This window comes from Leucoraja erinacea, chromosome 13 (genome assembly GCF_028641065.1).
Source record: "Leucoraja erinacea ecotype New England chromosome 13, Leri_hhj_1, whole genome shotgun sequence".
In the NCBI taxonomy this organism is placed as follows: Eukaryota; Metazoa; Chordata; class Chondrichthyes; order Rajiformes; family Rajidae; genus Leucoraja; species Leucoraja erinaceus.
This window is the reverse complement of record NC_073389.1, coordinates 44691753-44713298: the sequence shown is the minus strand read 5'-3', so window position 1 is coordinate 44713298 and position 21546 is coordinate 44691753. Positions and strand designations below refer to the sequence as shown.

Genomic DNA, 21546 nt, shown 5'->3' with positions numbered 1-21546 from the left:
GTTGCACACACTGATGTAAAAATCACCAACACATGAATTTCCTGTGATTCTGCAGTGGAGATGTGATTAATTTAATCAGCAAATACATATGACTTGTTGGAGTAGCTTGCATTAGTTTAGCCGGCACTTGCAAGTCCATTCATAAAAATACATTGGCGGCTTGATAATAAAAGTTGCTCCCATTTCTCTTTTTACATATGATTTAAATTATCCAATTTGAAGTCAGTCCAGTGAAAAAAAGCATTGCTTCAAAAACTGCTTTCCGGTTTAAATAAAAATGAATCCCTGCAGATAAAATCTGAATGATTTTATGAAGACATTTTTTCAATATTTTATGAAACTCAAAACACATTGATTTTGGATAAGTATAATAAAAGAATGGTGTGAACTTTGGTTATTGGAATTAAAATAAGTTATCTCCAAGTTTTCCCTCCTTGCCTAGATGTGTAACCGTTTGTGATTTGATCTGGCTTTCAAATCCTTGCCTAAAGTACTATCCCTTATAGTACATGCTGACAAGATATATATGGATGAAAAATTCATGTTTGATCATCCTAGCTTTAATAGCAACCATTCTCACTGCCTGTTCACTATGTATGGCACACCAAGTATAATTAAGTAATTCCTTTCTCTCAGAATTGATTTAATCAAAGTAAGATCTATGATGCACTTCCAATATTAAATATTGCAGTCTCAAAATGTTAGACTAGGCTATCCAAAAACACTACAGGAGAATCAACTATTTCCTTTGGGCTACGAGTTACACGCGAGAGCAAGATGACCCAAAGTAACAAAATTAGTAGATTTAGTTTTAGTTTAGAGATACAACATGGAAACAGGCTCTTTGGCCCACTGAGTCCGTGCCGACTAGCGATCCCCGCACACTGGTCCTATCCTTCACACACCAGTGACAATTTTCAATTATACCAAGTCAATTAGCCCTCAAGTTAATGTCCCTAGTGTGTGCAGGATAGTGTTGGTGTGCGGGGATAGTTGGTCAGCGTGAACACGGTGGGCCGAAGGGCCTGTTTTCACGCCCTATCTAAACTAAACTAAACAAAGCATGTAGATAATATGGAGACGTTGTTTCAGTTACTGTGATAATGATCCTTAGTTTCGTAGCCACATGAGGAGATGTTGCAGAAATGCGCCAATGTTTAAAATGCCTCTTCGTTAAAGTAGTCTTTCCATGCAGTGACTGTTAGAGCTATCAATGGCATGTCGGTGTTTAGAAAGATTACAAACAAAGATCAGTCAGATGAAAAGTATGCAGCAGTTAAACTGATAGACGAGAGGGGATGTGCAATTGTTCATGAGACTGGAGTTGTACAGGAAGAAGGGGATTGTTGCAGATATGTGCACAGCATTGGAAAATAGATCAGCCATGTTGGAATGGCAGAGCCGAGTCAATGGGTCGAATGGACTAATTCTGCTCCTATGTCTAAGAGTGTTAAAAGCAGAAACTGTTGAATAGAGACAAGATATTGCAAAGCAAAGAAATGACGAATTGTCACATCAATGCCACATAAGGACAGCATGTTGGTAACTGAGGGAGAGGGAGATTTAAGCCCAGGGGAATCAGTACATCTTCTTGCATCTGAGAAAGCAGAGTACCATCAAGACAGCACGGCAAGAACATAAGCTGGGTTCCAGAGGAGGTGGGTGGAATCTCACTGACAACTTATACAACAATTAAGCATTTTCAATCCGCACACTAGAAGGACGTAATCAACCTTAGGCCGGCACAGTGGTAGAACTGTTGCCTTACAGCGCCAGAGATCCAGGTTCGATCCTGACAACGGCAGCTATCTTTACCGGGTTTGCACGTTCTCCTTGCGACCTGCGTGGGTTTTCTCCGGGTGCTCCGGTTTCCTCCCACACTCCATAAACATGCAAGTTTGTGGGTTAATTGGCTTTGGTAAAATTGTAAATAGTGTTGTGCAGGGGGGAAGGGGTGGTGACCACCAGTCGGCGCAGACTCGGTGGGCCACAGGGTCTGTTTCCATGCTGTATGATTGTCTAAAAGATAATGTGTAACTTGAATCTCCATTGTCAAGAACCCACTTGCTTACATTTTGATTACACTTGAATGGGGGATGTTGATAAACTGAAGAAATATTAAACAACCTGAACTATGTGACACAAGGCTTCATTGGAAATTGCCAACTTTAGTCCAGGGAAATGAGCTATCAGATTAAATCACATCATTGTGATGAAAATAAAGTGTTTGTGTGGTTCTGGAACAAAGGTGACCTTTCATCTGTCAATTTGTGTGAAGTGGTGACAATTGGGGCCAATACCAGGTAACAACATGTTTGGATAACTTACTGAAAGAACAGGTGCTTTCACTTCTACGGATTAGAAGAAACAAAGGATTTGCATTTAGTGCAGTGCTTATTTGTCTGAGCATGTATCAATCAAAGACTATTCTGTATGTAACCCCCGTCCTGTAGTTACGCCATGTTATTTTATTAGAATCACAAAACTAATGGCTCAGTTCGACATTAATGATAAATGGTTTTAAGATGAAAAATATATGCTGGTACTGAATACCGATTACAAACCTATTAATATCCATATCACACAGTGTTTTGCCATTTTGTACGCAGGTCCTTAATCTTACTTTAAAGGTTGACTTATGCACATCTACATTAGACTGGATGTTGGACAATGACTCTGATGGTTAAATTGTCATGTGTGTGTTATAACGTGGACACAGGTTGTAGACCAGGATCCTTCAGTCTGCCTACTAATTCTCAGCTCCCCACTGCAAGGGCATGTGTTATCATATTTCTACCGTCTGATCATGCCTTGTTATGGCGGAAAGATGAAACAAGCAGAAGAACATTGTTGTTGGAAGCCAACAACAGATTCATCTCTGATTAGGGTTGCACGGTGGCACAGCTGGCAGAGCTGTTGCCTCACAGCGTCAGAGACCCGGCTTCTGTCCTGACCTCGGGTGCTGTTTGTGCGGAGTTTGCACGTTCTCCCTGTTACTGCGTGGGTTTCCATTGGGTTCTCTGGTTTCCACCCACATCCCAAAGATGTGAGGGTTTGTAGGTTAATTGGCCTCTGTAAAATAGCTTCAATTGTGTTGGGAGTGGGTGAGAAAGTGGGATAACTTAGAACTAGTGTGAAAGGGTGATCAATGGTCGGTGTGGACTTGGGGTCCAAAGGGGTTATTTCTCCAAATGAAACAGCAAATGACATTGTCAAAGTCCCCCTCCGTGAATACTGCAGGCTAGATACCTCAGAAAAGCAGCAGATATCATAACAGATCGCAAAGCTACTTAAAAGAAATAGTTCAATATAGCAATTTAAAAAAAAATTAGCAGCAAAGCTAGACTTGCCATGCCTCTTTCTGTATAGCTCTCATGTACCTACCTTGCATTTGGGTCTGTGCCTGAGGGTTAAAGACGGCGGTGGGGTTGAGTGAGGGCCGTGGGTTGGGAGCGGTAGTGGGGTGATGAGGGCTGAGCCTCATGCCCGAGCGACGTAGCTGCTCTAATTCACTGAGCCGTTCTGAGAAGGCCAGGCCAGCACTCTTACTCTGCTCTTCCAACTTCTGTCTATGTCCTGCAGGACACAGGAAAACATTCCGTCTTACTTCAAAGGAAAAGGAAAGAACGTCTCGATCATTTTCTGCTGCAGGGTTAGAACTTCAAATCAAGACTTTGCTGAGAATTTTTTTTTTCACTTCCCCCTTTCTTCTTTTCGCTCTTGGATTCTCCCACCTCTCACCGGGGATGGCTGAATTTGACACACGTGAACTTTTTTCTGAATTCGTTTGCACTTTTAACACCTTCCTTTCGAACATAAAGGAAAGAACTGGTGCTCGCGCTAATTTTTATATTGGGACGTGCTAAAAGCTAACTCGCAACCCACCTCACTGCAACCTTTAACGCAAGAACCCCCTCTCCCACCGCGCCCATATCCCACTGAAGTCAAGGCAGCAGCTGGTGTCATGAGATGAGAAAGGGAATGCACTGATTGATGGTGCAGACGGTTTACACAGGTGCCAGAATTCAGGTGTTCTTCTAGACAACCTCCAAGACAGAAACAAGTGTGAAACCCCCCCCACCCCCACTCCACCTCTCATCATTATTTAGTCTGGCCTGATACAAATTAACTTCAGATCTAGACATCTGCTTCCAGCCAAGGGAGGTTTGTCAGATAACTCTTATCTTTCCGTTGCGATATTATACAAGCTAAACCTCCACCCGCTGCCAAATTTGGGTATATTCTCTGTGGGGAACGATCGATTTATGCTCGACTCCTATCCCAGGATTGCAGCCACTTGAATTTATCCATTGGACTGAGCAGCAACATATTTTATGTTCTCCTGGGTCTTTGGAAGAGATGCTGCAGCATGGATAACTTGCGGTGATTGGGATTCAAAGTGGTGACGTTTGCAGATGATGGATGGAGAATATACTGATATTTTTAAGGCAGAGATCAATAGATTCTTGATTAGTACAGGTGTCGGGGGTTATGGGGAGAAGGCAGGAGAATGGGGTTAGGAGGGAGAGATAGATCAGCCATGATTGAATGGCGGAGTAAACTCGATGGGACAGATGACACTATCACTTATGAACTAATGAACATGAACTTATATCCACCCCTTGCACTGTATTCCAATCCACCTCTCTATGTAGAGGAAATCCCTGAAGGAATCTGGTTTGGAATCACATGGACAAATCCCTTCTGGATATGAGACCCAATCCTCCCGATGTCACACACTTTGCCCTCTCCTATTCTAGCTTCTCCACCTTTACCCATTGAGTTTGATGCAAAGTTCAGAGATGGAGCATCAACCCCACTCCAATGCTTTTCAGAAATTAAAGCATTTGCAGCCACTTTTCCCAAAGCAAGGTCAGGATTCTCATTGCTATCCTGAATAGCAACTCTTCTTGCAGTCAACCCACTCAATATCCAATAGATGTAAATTAGGCTCAGAAACCTAAGTCGGTGACATGGATGAGGGGACCATATTAAATCCTTCCAAGTTTACTGAAGATACGAAGCTGGATAACTTTGTGGGCTGTGCAAAAGATGTAGTGAATACAAGGGTATATAGGTAGGCCAAGTGAATGGGCATGAACGTGGCTGATGGGGAAACGTGTGGTCATCCACATTGGTAGGAAAATATAATTGCAGAATATTTTTTAAAAGGTGAGTGATTGAAAGGCATTGGCAATCAAAAGGGTTGAGATGTTGTTGTAGATAAATTTCCAAAAGTTAATTAGTCTGTAGAGAAAGCAATTAGATCTTTGTTTTATTGTAAAAAAGATTTGAGTGCAGGACTAGTGGCATCTTGTTCCTATTATAGAGCCCTGGGAGACAATATCTGAATTACTAGGCACAGGTTTGGTATCTCTACCTGAGGAAAGATGCCCTTGAAATAGAAAGAGTACAGCAAAGAATGCATCACATTCATACCTAAAATAGCAGGTTTGTTGTGCATAGAATTAATAAGCAAACTGGTTCTATGGTCTGTAAAATTTAGAAGAATTAGTTCAAAAGCTCATTAGTCATAGCCAGTCGGCCCATCAAGTTTCCTGCCTTCTTCTCATAACCCTTCTCAATCAAGCATCTGACAATCTCTACCTTAAAATTACCCAAATTACTTGGCCTCCACAAGAAGCTGAAAATATGATTGCAATGATCGCAGAAAATACACCCAAAAATTCCCTTAGGGATTTTATGCATCACTTAATCACAGAGACACTATTTCAATAACACCAAATAGAAAGCATTACCTTATGCAAAATATGTCTTTTAGTTGGGGAGAGAGGAGGCGGGTGACTGTCATGAGTCAACAAAATTGGCGTCTGTTTCTTGCGTCTCTCAACAACAATGAACAGACATGCCTTTCTTTCAGTTGGAATGTAAACTTTGAAGAACTAGTTGGGCCGGAAGTGATTCAGCACTATCCACTGCAGAAAGATGCACATCCGATGAGAAATTTCAGAAAGAAAGCTCTTTATTTGATTCACTTGTGGCAAGGATTTAACAGGACTGCCACTTATACATTAGTAGAATTGAGGTTGAAACACATTCTCTGTGCTGGTGGGCAGTAAAATCCATGCAATAAGAAACCATTGAACACCAGTGATGTGGAATTCAGTGCCACAGATGGCTGTGGAGGTTAAGTCATAGGGCATTTTTAAAGCAGGGATTGTCAGGTTCATGATTAGTAAGGGTGTTAAAGATGATGGGGAGAAGGCAGGAGAATGGGGTTAAGAGGGAAAGAAAGATCCGCCATGATTAAATGGCAGAGTAGACCTGATGGGAAGAATGGCCTAATTCTGCTCTTATAACTTATGAACATATGGTGTGAAATCCCCACTGGGAATACTAACGTATTAATCTGATTGTTTGTGTAGAGGAATGTATATTGGTCCTTATTTAGTCCATCAGTCACAAAGTATATTTTTCATAACAATTTCCACTGCCATCTGAATACATTTATGTACAAGTTGTCTCTCATTTTTTCACTCTTGAATAGATGTTTCAGGAAACCAATATCATGCAGGTTATTGAATAAACGAGTGGCTAACTCTTTCTTCCGAAAGCCTTAATTCATTTAAACAAGTTCTCGCAATGCGGTGAGATGCCTCACCTTTGCCCTAACTTTGTTATTTTTGTAAATGATCCATGCCCCTTCTGAGGTAAATTGATGAACACATCCTGACTCTATATTGAGTCATCGCCTTTTAACCAATGGTTTGCACTTTAAAAAGGCAGATGATCTCCAATCATGTGTCGTCATTATGGAATACACATCTATTTCAAGGCAAGTGCAGAGATAAACATCTGTGTTCATTATTGCTTTGTTGCAGTAATTCGAAACTTGACATGAAGCACCATGTTGATGAGGTATCCAATGTCCAAAAATTGCAGGAACAAAGAACTAACAAAGAACTGCAGATGCTGGTTAATACTCAAAAGGTCACAAAGTGCTGTAGTAACTCATCAGGTCAGGCAGCATCTCTGGAGATGGATAGATTATGTTTTGGGCGGAGACCAACTCACTATTCCCAATCCAAAACATCACCGATGCATATTCTCCAGACATGCTGCCTGACCTGCTGAGTTACTCCAGTACTTTGTGTCCTTTTGTCCAAAGATTGAAGAATGACCTAAAGTTAATGATGTGCCCAGGAGTGGATGTGGATCGCAAAAGAGGAACACATAAACAAATTATGAGGGGAATAGATCGGGTAGATGCACGCAGTCTCTTGACCAGAGTAGGTGAATCGAGGACCAGAGGACATACGTTTAAGGGGAAAAGATTTAATAGGAATCTGAGGGGTGGCCTTTTCACACAAAGGGTGGTGGGTGTATGGAACAAGCTGGCCAAGGAGGTAGTTGAGGCTGAGACCATCCCAACATTTAAGAAACAGTTAGACAGATACACAGATAGGACAGGTTTTCAGGTAATATGGGCCAAACACGGGCAGGTGGGACCAGTGTAGCTGGAACATGTTGGCTAGTTTGGGCAAGTTGGGCCGAAAGGCTTGTTTCCACACTGTTTCACTCTATGACTCTAAACAGAAATGAAACAGCATTGGTTGAGAGAGGGAATCATGGCTAGGAACAAAATCGTTGAAAAGAAACTCCGAAAAATATGATGACTGGAGTGGGAATGGGGAGAAAGATCGGAAGGGAAGCAAAACAAAATTGAAAATGAGAATACAAGAATGAAAAAAATGCTTGCTGGCCGTTCTATGAAACCTTCTAAAAAAATGACATATTCCGCGCCTGCAAGCAGCAAGACCGATACAGTGTTCAGACCTATCTGGTAAAGTGGCATAATATTTCTCCCACACAAGTGCCAAGCAAAAGTCTTGCCACACAAGGCAGAGGCATTCATTGGCATGACCATCACTGAGTCCCTTATCTTGATGATTCAAAGAGTCACCACCGATCAGAAATGTAAGTGAAACAACCATATAGTTATTGTGCCCACAAGAAGGTGTGAGAGGTTGGGTAACCTACAGCAAGTCACAGTGGCAGTATGGGGTGGTGGGTGTATGGAGCAAGCTGCCAGAGGAGGTAGTTGAGGCTTGGACTATCCCAACGTTTAAGAAACAGTTGGGCAAGTACATGGATTGCACAAGTTTGGAGGGATATGGACTAAATACAGGCAGGTTGGGACTAGTGTAGCTGGAACATGTTGGCCAGTGTGGGCAAGTTGGGCCGAAGGGCCTGCTTCCACACTGTATCTCTCTATGACTATGACTCTCCATCGGCCTGGACAACATTCAGCAGATTTGACACCATCCAGAAAAAAAGTAGTTAGCTTCATTGCCACAAACACTTTACCACTCCATGCATTTACCAGCACAGTTAGTGTGTATTGAATTCACCAAGGTTTCTTCCACAGCAGCTCCCATATTTAAAGGTTTTACTATCAAGAAGGGCACAGCCACTGGATACACCACTACCCAGTAGTTTCCCAGCCAGGGCACACTACATCCTGCCTTGGAGATCAGTCCTCGTTACTGGGTCTGTACCTTGGATCTCCTCTTTAACCCAACAAATTTATGGGATCATCACTTCCACCTGAAGGATTGCACCAGTTCAACAGGTTGCCGACCAGCACTTCGCACGACCAAATAAGAGTGGAGAATAAACGCTGGCCTGACCGACCCTTAAAGTAAGGGAATAAATAAGAGAAAAGGAGCAGACATGGCAAGACGGAAAATCAAAGAGTTAAGAAAAAAAGAAACTGAAATAAGGAACTAAAGAACATATGAAGTGAATAAACACTGAAATGAAAACAAATGGAAGCTATTAAAGGAAGTCTCACACTGGGCTGGTCTTGTTCCAACTTCCTTTTCCTGTTACTCTCTTTCATAGCCGATGTGGGAAACACATTTGTCGAGATGCTGTTCCAATTTATCATCAAAGAATACAGAATGAGGTTAACATTGGTGAAGGGTGATGGGGCGGCACGGTGGCGCAGCGGTAGATTTGCTGCGTTACAGTGATAGAAACCTGGGTTCAATCCTGACTACGGAAGCTCTCTGTAGAGAGTTTGGATGTTCTCCCTGTGAATGCGTGGGTTTTCTCCGGGTGCTCTGGTTCCCTCCCACACTCCAAAGACATACAGGTTTGTAGGTGACTTTGTTTCAGTCAAATTATACATTTGTCCCCAGAGTCTAGACTAGTGTACGGGGTGATCGCAGGTCGGCATGGACTCAGTGGGTCGAAAAGCCTTTTTCCGCGCTGTATCTCTAAAGTAAAGTAAACTAAAGAGTAGAAGGGCCTGTGTAGACAGGCAAACCATGTTCAGAATAGCTTTAGTTTTCAGCCTGTATGAGCTCAGATTCAGAGCAGATTAAATTGTGCTGTTCTCTCTGCTCATGTTAGGGAGAGGGTGAATATGTGAATAATTATGAGTCAAGATCAGAAAGGCAAAGAGGCAGAAACAGGCCCTTCGGCCCACCGAGACTGCACGACCAGCGATCCCCGCAGACTAACACTGTCCTACACGCACAAGGGGCAATTTACAATTTTACTGAAGCCAACTAACCTACAAACCTGTACGTCTTTGGAGTGTGGGAGGAATCTGAAGCACCCGTAGCATACCCATGCAGATCACAGGGAGGACGTACAAACTCCGTACAGGCAGTATCTGTGGTCAGGAACAAACCCGTATCTCTGGCAACTCTACTGCTGCGCCACTGTGTCGCTCTCACTGACTCCCACTGACAGTGAGTAAGACTCTCACTGCCACGGGGGAAGCAGTATTCCCAAAACGGGAAAGTGCAAAGCAGCTCGAGTCTGGTTGACAGGAAAATGCAGAGGCCCAGGCACCGACAACAGGAGCACAGAACCACCCACCCACTCGTCCAACATGATCAGCCCGTCGGCAAAGTCTGCAGATTCCGCAAATGATTCTTCAGCTACCTTAGCCTCACAGAAATGAAGCGGAAACAAGTCATCCCCGAAGAGACCGCCTAGGAAGAAGATGGGAACCCATGCAGCAACAAACTATTTGAATATCCATCCACAACTACATGCGGCATTGATATAAATGTAGTTCCTTTTCATAATTAACATGCTGGATATAAAAGAAAAACTATGGAAAGAAGTTTAGTTTAGTTTAGTTCATTGTCACGAGTACCAAGGTGCAGTGAAAAGCTTTCATTGCGTGCTATGTAGTCAGCAGAAAGACAACACAAGAACATAGAAACATAGAAAATAGAAAATAGCTGCAGTAGGCCATTCGGCCATTCGAGCCAGCACTGCCATTCAATATGATCATGGCTGATCATCCAAAATCAGTACCCTATGCCTGCTTTCTCCCCTTATCCCCTGATTCTGTTAGCCCTAAGAGCTATATCTAACTCTTCCTTGAAAACATCCAGTGAATTGGCCTCCACTGCCTGCTGTGGCAGATAATTTCACAGTTTCACAACTTTCTGGGTGAAAAAGTTCTTCCTCATCTCAAACATTCCTCCTTTGCAAATAATTTCACCCTTCGATCCTTGTGAATGTCAGTGCTTCCTATAAAAGTACCCAGAATATATTCTTTGCCATGTGCAACAGTAATTGCTTTGTTCTACATATAAAACGGTTTGAGCAGAGTTGCACAAGTATCAACACTTTACACACGTCAACTATCAGTAATGTATGATGTGTGTGTGAAGTGACTTGCAGATATTGCAACAGGAAACAACTCCATTGACATTTGCCTACCTAAGAAAAAATGCAACTTCGCTGTACAACATTTGCCATAATTATAACTAGATTTGGCATTTCCCAAAATAGTAAAAATATTTGATTGCATCAGATAAAATGTTTACAAATTACTCTTTCTGCGCTTGGGAATCGGCTGGTGAAATAAACTTTTCTTTCCATTGCAAACAAATGTATTGATAGACTGACTGGACATTAAGTAGTAGAAGCAAAATAATCCATATTTCCCCACTTGGCAAAAAACAGTGCCAACAAGTAGTACATGTCTAAAATTAGTTTCATTCAGTTTAGTTTAGAGATACAGCACGGAAACAGGCTCTTCGAACCAACGATCCCCGTTACACTAGCACACACCACACCATCAAGGACAATTTACAGTTTTTACCGAAGCCAATTAACCTACAAACCTGTATGTCTTTGGAGTGTGGGAGGAAACCGGAGAACCTGCGGAAAACCCATGCAGGCATGGAGGGAACGTACAAACTCCGTATTGACAGCACCCGCAGTCAGGATCGAACCCGGGTCTCTGGCGCTGTAAGGCAGCAATCCTGCCGCTGCGCCACCGTGCCGTCCTGTTGGACACAATAGATAATGTGTCCATTATGCAGCCCATTGAACTGCCTAGACATTTCAGTTAATGAATGGAGTACACTACTCTAAGCACCTGTGTTAGATATTCTGATTCTCAGTAATTGCTGGTAGCATAGGGGCAAAAGATTATTTTAAATTAAAACAAATTCTCACCCTCTGGCTGCCTGTGCTGACACCTCAGAAATACTGGGATTGAATGCTCAGAAGGGTGTGATTGAATGCTCAAGATATTGTGCATGTACGTGGAGAACCACTCATTCACATTGTTGCAGCCAATGGCTACACTGAAGCATTTGGAGGGAAATTCCTCTGTTCACTGTTTCAACTGCATGTTTACCAGATACTCCTCTAGTATCTTTGATTATTACTGGGGTTTTTTTTAAAACGAAGGAGGGGCAATCTGTCTTTACTCGGTACCACAGGCCTTGTGTGGTGGTGTTATCCACAGGTTTGTACTGAGCTTCACACACTTCAAGAAAAAGTATGGAAACAGGCCCTTCTGCCCATCAAGTTCATGTCAACTATTGAATACCCATTCATACAAGTTCTATGTTATCCAACTTTCCCTACACATTAGGTGCAACATACAGAGGCCAATTAACTTACAAACCCACATGTCTTTGGGATGAGGGAGGAAACAGGAGCGCCCAGAGGGAAAATGTGTAAATTCCATACAGACATTACCCGTGGTCAGTTTTGAACGTGGGCCTCTGGCACTGTGAGGCAGCGACTCTACAGCTGTGCCACTGTTAGTTCCACAGAAGGCCACAGGAGTGTGGATGTGAGTACACCTCACAGCCAATGCTCCCCCACACACTTAGCACGAGAGACCAGCAGGAAATCTCTCTGCTGCAGACTATGCACATTGCAGATTCATCTTCTAAGATGTTGAAGTTACACTAAAAATAAGTGACCACAAGGGGGCAAACATGATAATAAAGGCCAACAGATTTATATTTTACATATTATTATCATTTTAAAATATTTAATAAGACCCTTATTAGGGCGGCACATTTGCTCAGCGGTAGATTCGCTGCTTTGCAGCGCCAGAGACCCGGTTTCGATCCTCACTCGGGGTGCTGTCTGTACAGAGTTTGCACTTTCTCCCTGTGACCTCGTGGGATTTTTCCGGGAGCTTCTGCATGGGATTTCTCCCACATTCCAAAGTCGTGCAGGTAGTTTGGCTTCTATAAATTGTCCCTAAAGTGTACGTTAGTACCAATTGGCGCAGAAGGGCCCATTTCCCCGCTGTATCTCTGAACTAAATGAAAACTAAACTAAACTAAACTCACATGGTAGTATTTTTGGTACACGCCCAGAATAAAGTTGAAGTTCAGTTTCTAAAGTTTACATTGGAAAGAAGATCATAGTTCTGAAGAATCATAAAGGTTGAAACATGAGGAAATCTGATTTGAGATTATTTTACAGTTCTGTCTGCAAAACTGTGACTCTTTTGGAAAATTAATTATGGTCTGAAATCTGAATACTCTGAGCCACAATCGTACTTGCATTAAGTTGGAGAAAGAGCAGTATATGGGTCAGGCAGCATCTCAGAAGAAGGATGCACCATATCCTGTTTTCATATCAGACCTGCCACTTCTCTCTGTTTCATCATCTTTATTATTTGCACAATCTTGTTTTTACAATGACTTGTGTTGCTTCACAGAGATGACAGTTTACATCATTTAACTTGTTCCCGCTTCTCCATTCAGCAGTTTGCAGCATGTTTAACCCCCCTCCCCATGAAAAAATGATGAGCTCATCTCTTCTCCGTGTCAACAGTTCAGGCCCAATCATTGTTTGAGATGCCAAACCAGCTTCTCAATCTTCCAATAGAGTCTGTGGAGAAACCAAGTGATTACCTGGTTTAATGTCCGATTGGTTTCAAAACATCACTGGCTATGCGTTGGTCCCTTAGTAATCCCTTATTTACAAGTATGCTGTCTGGATTAGGGGGTATTAGCTGCAAGAAAAGTTTAGACAGACTTTAATTGTTTTCTCTGGAATGCCAAAGGTTGAGAGGAGACCTGATAGAAGTATGCGTTTAAATAACAATGTTTAAGAAACATTTAGACAGGTGCATGGGTAGGATAGGTTTAGAGGGATATAGGCCTAACAGAGGCAGATGGGGCTAGTGTAGATGGGACATGTTGGTTGGTGTCGGCAAGTTGGGCTGAGGGGCCTATTTCCACACTCTATGACTCAATATAAAATTATGAGAGGGAAATATAGGGCAGACAATCAGAACCTTTTTCCCAGGGTGGAAATGTCAAAGATTAGATGGTGCAGTTTTAAGGTGAGAGGGGCAAAGCTTAAAGATGTGCAGGATATGTTTTTTTTTATATGGAGTGGTAGATGCCTGGAATGTGGTGCCAGGAGTGGTGCTGGAAGCAAATATGATTGAGGCATTTAAGAGGCTTTAAGATCAACACATGGATATACAGGAAATAGAGGGATATGGATTGCGTGCAGACAGAGGAGATCAGTTTAACTTTGGCATCATATTCAGCATGGACATTGTGGGGCCAAAGGCCCTGTTATAGAGTCACAGAGTCACAGAGTGCAGAAACAGGCCCTTCGCCCAACTTGCCCAAACATCGACCAACATGTCCCATCTATATTAGTCCCCGCTACCTGTGTTTGGCCCATAACCCTCCAAACCTGCCCTTTCCATGAACCTGTCTAATTGCTTCTTAAACATTGCGATAGTCCCTGCTTCAACTACCTCCTCTGGCAGCTTGTTCCATCCATCCTCCACCCTTTGTGTAAAAAAGTTACTCCTCAGATTCCTAGAAAATCATTCCTCCTTAACCTTACACCTATGCCCTCTAGTTCTTGATTCTCCTACTCTGGGTAAGATACTCTGTGCGTCCACCTGATCTATTCCTCTCATGATTTTATACACCTCTATCAGATTATAAGGTTACAACCATACTGATCAAGGCTGATGCATGAGTGAGATGGTACGAGTCAGGACACGGGTGTGGAGTTCTGCACAGGGTAGTGCATGGCTGCACAATGACGCTGGCTTTGTGTCAACAGGAATGTGCAGAAAGACCTGCTGGAGCCAAGCATGTGTCAGTTCAGGATTTAACTTCAGCGGCAGGACCACCTCAAGGAAGCAGTATCACATAACACAGCCTTCACAACAGCTGTGCAATCCTGCAAAGCCAACCTCGAAGGATAAAATTATAGAGTTCACAGAGTTCCCAGCCAGCCCACCTTCACATTGTCACCTTTACACTGTCCTATTGGCACAGATTTAATTTTGAGATCCTCATAACATCAGACAATTAGCAGTGTACATGAATGGGTCCAGTCTACCCTGACCAACTAGTAAACAGAGATATTAGTGTAACCCAGTCTGATAAAAACCCATAATTAGCCTGAATCCATCCTAAAGGAAGGATGGACACAAAAAGCTGGGGTAACTCAGCGGGTCAGGCAGCATCTCTGGAGCAAAGAAATCGATAACGTTTCGGATCAACACCCTTCTTCAGACAGTCCCCTGACTCTCAGTCCGAAGAAAGGTCTCGACCCGAAACGTCACCTATTCCTTTTCTCCAGGGTTGTTGTCTGACCTGCAGAGCTACTCCAGCTTTTTGTGTCTACCTTCGGTTTAAAGCAGCATCTGTAGTTCCTTCCTACACCAAAGAAAGGATGTCATAGTATGTATGAGCAAAATGCTTTTCAAGTTAACAGGGATAGGCTCCCTAGTTCAAGCACAGACATAATTATGTTATACAGCCTACACATATAACCCACAATGTTGTCTATAACCTCCATTCCAGACCTTTGTTTAAATTTGATCAAACTAAAGATGCGGCTGTGGGGAGAAAACATAATGTGCCGTCACCACTATAGTACAGATCCGTTACAAGAAAGAGCTGAAAATGTTTAAATCGGGATAGAATAATGATGCTCATCAATTTAGTAAAAATGTATCATGTTGCTTGGATGGGCTCCAGTTGGCTTTGCGATCAGATCCAGATGAATCTACGTTGCTGTATAATTCTCAGCATTAACCTTGTGATAACTGAGCGAGTTTGTGAGAACCAAATAAAACTGCTCGTTGTTTGTTTACCCTTTCTGCTTCCATAAACACCCACACACCACACACAGTCACATCTGCCCACACACAGACACTTACACGGAGACACACACACACAAAACCACATATACACAAGCACATCCACATAGACACCCATGAACAAACACACGCATGTGCGTCACATCTAATGTACAGGAACCCCGACCTTCATAACCTTGCATGCAGCACATCTGTACGCACACAGATGCATAGCCACATTCACACATTTGCTCCACACACAAGTACATGCACATCTGCACTTACACTTATCCATATTCTCCTGAGTTGCCGCTTGACCTGCTGAGTTACTCCAACTAGTCTAGTTGCAGGAATATGCATCCAAACACAAACATACACATACACGGCACTTGAACGGGCAAGGGATAGAATGATACAGAGGCACAAGCGGCTGCAGATGCTGGACTCTTGAGCAAAAAACAGACTGCTGGAGTAATTCAGCAAGTCAGACATCCATAGAACAATACAGACCTAATGCAGGCAAACAGACAAAATGATTTGCATAGACATGTTGGTCTGAAGAACCCGTTTCTGTGCTCCACAACTCAATGACTCTGTGATTTTAAACACACGAACAAAGAAACAGACACGGACACAGGCATGCGTGTATGTCCACACAGACCTACCCACATATTGGGGCACAAAGTGCTGGAGTAACTCAGCAGGTCAAGCCACATCTCTGGAGAATATGGATAGGTGACATTTCAGTTTGAGACCATGTTCTCCAGAGCTGCTGCATGACCTGCTGAGTTACTCCAACGCTTTATGTCCCAACATGTGGGTAGGCAGGTGCGGATTAACCATTAAGCAGACTAAGCACGTGCTTAGGGCACCAGGACCAAAGGGGGCACCACAAAGTTGGGAAAAGGGTGAAAAGAAAAAAAAACAAATGAAGATTTGTAAAAAAAAAAAAATTGATAAAACTAGTGCAAATTGATCATAATGTTCTGTTTCTTGATTATGGTGCACCCTAGGGTTATCTTCCCAGGTGTACCACAAGGTCAACAATTAAAATGGATTGGGTCAGTGTGGAAAGGAGGGGGGCACTACCATCAGTGCTTAGGGCACCAGTGAGCCTTAATCCGCCCCAGTGGGTAGGTCTGAGTTGACATACCTGCATGCCTGTGTCTGTTTCATTGTCTGTGTGTCTGCGCATGTGTGCTTAAAATCACACAGTCATTGAGTTGTAGAGTGTATTATTTTGTGTATTAACCAGCGTCTGCAATTCTATGTTCCTAGTAACTTAGCGGGACAGGCAGCATCGCTGGAGAGAAGGAATGGGTGACGTTTCGGGTCGAGACCCTTCTTCAGACTATGTTCCTACTCGTATATTGATAGATATTCATCAACATCTATAGTTACAGTAAATCGATGCATTGGTATGTGCTCTCAAACACATAAATGCCCTTCAGCAATGAATCAGAACATTATTTGGTGTGAGAGCATTCTTGTTGGTAATCAGAAGGTTGTGTGGTGAAGTCTGATGCCACATCTTAGTGCACCACACTGTAAGATGACTGAGGGAATGCTGTGTTGCCTTAGCAGGGCCACACCATCTGCATTGTCATGTGTTTTTGAAAAGACCCTTTGCCGTTACCTCAAAATGATACAGAAAAGCTCCTCTTAAATGACCTGCCCAACATTTATTCCTTAATCAACACTGGTCAGTGCTGTGCATAGGGATTTTTCATTCACAAATTGACTGCTACATTTCCTACTTTGGAACAGAGACCTTGCTTTGAAAAATATTTAACAGCAGCAAAGAATTTTAAAATATCCTGACATGCTTTTCAGTTCTTTTCAATGAAAGAGGTAGAAGAGTGAGAAATGAGCTCAGAGCCCTGAGTAAATTATTTATTTATAAAATACTTTAATTCGTACCCCCTTCATAACAAGTGTTCAGTCTGATAATACCAATTCCTCAAGCTAAACAATATTTTGCCCTCGTTTCAACTTTTAAAAACTACGGTTAGTGTTTCCAGAGACATGACTCTTTCAAAGCCTTTGTCCCTTAAATAGATCAGCATGTAACCAAAATGCTGTCAGCTTCTTAACCATAGAAGTTAGTTTATGATATTAACAGGAAAATATTTAATATGCCTGTAACATTGCAAACGGTCAGGAAGCTAGTTACATAGATAGTTTACAGTTAAAAATCTATTAATGACCACTGCTGATACTGGGAAACACACAGTAAGTTATGTTGGCAGTAATGGCTGTAAGTCATTTCTTGGTTCACTATTTTTATGGATGTTTATCTATTTATTGTAAATAAATGAATGTTTCTGTTAGAATAGCAAAAAATTTAATTAGCCAGTTTCGGCAATAGGATGTTGTACGGTATTTCCATTGAGCTTAATATTTGTTATTCCCCAATCACTGTTTTAACAGAGACCTTGCTTATTTCAAACGGTTTTATTGCAGAGAAAAGTCACACAAAGGTGCTAACGATGTGTGTGTATAGTAGAAACAATAATTTCTTGGCTTTGAATACCTACACTTAGAGATGCAGTGTGTGGAAATTCTTCTAGGATTTTCAACTCAATAAAAATAGAGGCAAAAATGTCAGGATTTTTTTTTAAATATACGTAATCTAATCTGATTCAAATGTATCTTATTTAAAAGTGACATTGGATTGACCAATGGTCTCATTCCTGCAGGGCATACTAATACAGGCTACCGAATATTATCTCGTTCATTGATGCTTTTTTGGCAGTGATATGCCTTTCAGTTTGTATAGAAATTAATAATATTCCTGACACTATAAATATGTTTGTGCATTTAACTGGATTCTTCAAGCAATACACACATAATGCATTCGTTTTCAGACAAGATGCCATGGCTTAGACACTAATATGCCAATTTCATTTGGGTACAATCACAGAATGGCTCTTAAATCCAAACCTAATTTCTCCCCCCCTCCCACAAGTTATTTGTCATTTTGTTAAAAAAATTTGCAGGAGTCAGATGAAGGAAAAATTGTTCGGAGGTTTCAAAGCTTCATAAAAATATTAAATGGTGTGAATTTATATTAATTGCTGTAATGATATGAAGTCAATAATCCAAGAGTGGGATATATAAACAATGTAACTAATTATGATCATTTAAAGAGCTGGTGGAACTACTCATGCTGGTTTTAGTTTAGAGATACAGAGTGGAAACAGGCCCTTCGGCCCACTGAGTCCACACCGGCTAGCAATCCCCATACACATACATTACTCTATACACACTAGGGACAATTTACAATTTAACCGAAGCCAATTAACCAACAAACCTGTACGTCTTTGGAGTGTGGGAGGAAACCGGAGCACCCAGGGGAAACCCACGGAGGACACGGGGAGGACGTACAAACTTTGTACAGCCAACACCTGTAGTCAGTATTGAACCCAGGACTCTGGCACTGTAAGAAAGCAACTCTACTGCTGTGCCAATGTGCTGCCGAAATGTGTCTGTTTGACAATTGGTAAAGACTCAAAACAAATTAAAACGTGTCCAAACCCATGGAGATACAGCATAGAAAAGGGCCCTTCACTCCATCAAGTCCGCTCCAACTATAAACTACCCAGTGAACATAAATTCTCCATTAATCCCATTTTAATCTCCCCACATTCTAATCTGCTCCCCTCAGAATCTACCACCTACCCACGTGCAAGTGGTAACTTATATTGACCGGTTAATCTATCCACCCACATATCTTTGGGATGTGGTGGAAAACCAGAGCACCCAGAAGAAACACATGTGGCCACAGAATGTATAAACTCTCCACAGCCATCACTGGAGATCAGGATAGGACCCATGTCCCAGGTCGTATGGTATTAGCTGTTCCACTGTGCTACACTTTCATTTAATCAAATTACTCTGAAATCATATGCATCACCCTTTATGACAAATACGAATCCAACTAGTGGAGAACTTCATGCCCTCTCACTTCCAGTTATCACTGACTACAGCTGTTACAGTGACTTTGAAAACAATCTGATGTCTTTTGATGTCTGTACAGTTAAGGAGAGATCAAAAACAAGTTTAGGCCCAGCTCCAGACAAACCCACTGCCAAATACTCACTTTGATAACTGACATGTGTAACATTACCACTTGAATGAATGACCCTAGACTAAGTAGCATTTGAGGAGATGTATTCTAATGAGCAGTTAATATCTTTAGGAGAAAAGGGAGTATAACAATAGGGACCAAAAGAAACTAAAGCATGAGGTAAATATTGTGCAGAATTTCACCTAATTGTAATTAGTGATGTGTGGCAAAATTACATACTAAAAAGGATAAATAAAAAGTTGACATTTTGGATGAGTTGGGCAGAAAGGCTTGTTTTATAGCTCTGTGAGTTGAGACAAATAGCATTTTGGAAGAGGTTTTATAGATTGGGACATTTATCTTTGGGGCGTAGGAGTTTGAGGAGTGAGCTTATTGAGGTGCATAAGATCATGAGGGGCATGGATAAAGAGAATGCTCACAGTTGTTTTTTTCCAAGGTAGAGGATTCTAAAACTAGAGGGCCTAAGATTACGGTGAGAAGGGAGAGATTTAAGCGGGACATCGGGAGCAACTCTTTCACTCTTTATGTTGAATAACCTACCAGATGATGCTCTAGAAGTAGAAACAATTGTGGGCCAAATGCAGGCAAATGGAACTAGCCCAGAATGCCAACTTGGTCAGTATAGACCACAGAGGCTGAAGGGCTTATATCCATGCTGTATAACTATACAAATGAATCAACGTTTGAGTTAAAATAATCAAAAATGGCAAAAGGTATTAAAAGATTTTCGAGCTGTTGTCATGTGTAAAAGTGTCAAACACTGATATATTCTACAAAATCATTTTAAACTCACACAGGCCTGTGCAGCAGAAGTACACCATCAGCAGACTCCTTAGATCACACATTGTTCAGAATATGATATTCAAAAATAACTGGAATCAAGAGCTGAATATTATCATTACAGTAAACCCTCACAATTACGGACCTCTATTTTGGCTATGGTGGATCTACGTGTCAGTTCGTGGTGGTGGTGGTTAGCATAGTGTTGGGCAGCGGAACATGGAGAGAGAGAGGGAGCAATATAACACTTCTGAAGAGAACGGTCTTGACCCGAAACGTCCCACATTCCTTCTCTCCAGATATACTGCCTGTCCCGCTGAGCTACTCCACCATTTTGTGTCTATCTTCTCAAGAGCGTTGCATTGGGCATGGGTTTGCAGCGGCTGCCACAAAGTGATGACTTGGGGTGTTGGATGCAGATGCAGTGCGGCCTACTGCATCTGCGTTGCCCTGGCAACGTGTGCCTTGGTCGCCTAGTAACGGCGTGAGGCTCCAGTTGCACCCCCCCCACTTTCGCCAGGTTACCCATTGAGCTGCCGCCACATGGTGGGAACTTCCAGTTGCAGGAGCTTAGGGAGGGTGCAGCGTGGAGGTGACGTGTGTACCAGGCCCAATCCTAGTGTACCGTGTGTGGAGCTGGGGACTCTGCAGCTCCCCGGCCTATAAACTCCCACTCGTTTAAACCCCACCCCCCTTCTTTCTAATACTTCATTTCTTCCCACCCGGCCTCAGGTTGAACAGGTTAACATTTACCTTCCTTGGTCATGGCAGACAATCAGAAATAACAGACGCTACCTCCCCTGTGGTCCATTGTAGGGAGGGTCTACAACAGTGGCTATTTCAACCATCGATCTTAATGCAGAATTTGGGAAAAGTTGTGATCTACACACCAAAATAAATAAAAAGAAGGAAAAAAAGCCTTTAAACTGGCTCTAAATTCTGCTGTTTCTCTACAATTTACCAGTGTTGATGATCGCGATTGGCTTCTACCATCTAAAGGAGAAATTAGAAAAAAATAAACCAAGCAAAAAGCTGCAGTTATTCTTTCAAGAGTGGAATATTTGGATCTGAGTTTGAATAATATCCACATGTGGAGATTAAACAATAATTTGTGCTAAAATATTTAAATGCTTCGTATTATTTATTTATTTATACTTGACCCCATGGATCTCCAGTGCCGAGCATCATTCTTTATCACAACACTGTGAAATGTGGGAAGGCATTGTAAAAATCCCCACACTATAGTCAGGGATTTGATGCAATATGGCCCCCAGCAAATTGCTTCACTTACCTAAATGGTGTGGAC

The 21546-nt window shown here is 42.2% G+C and overlaps 1 protein-coding gene across 4 annotated transcripts in view; it reads right to left on the bottom strand.

The window, feature by feature from the left end:
• The window catches only part of runx1 (RUNX family transcription factor 1), a 171516-nt gene that overhangs the window by 20658 nt on the left and 129312 nt on the right, over positions 1–21546 (bottom strand). Inside the window, exon 6 of one of the 4 annotated variants that reach the window (XM_055645101.1) lies at positions 3385–3606. The exons of 2 other annotated variants lie outside the window; for them this stretch is intronic. In XM_055645101.1, coding sequence (XP_055501076.1) covers positions 3385–3606 — 222 coding nt within the window. The remainder of the gene's footprint in view (positions 1–3384; positions 3607–21546) is intronic. One more of the 4 variants, XM_055645102.1, reaches the window with a different exon arrangement.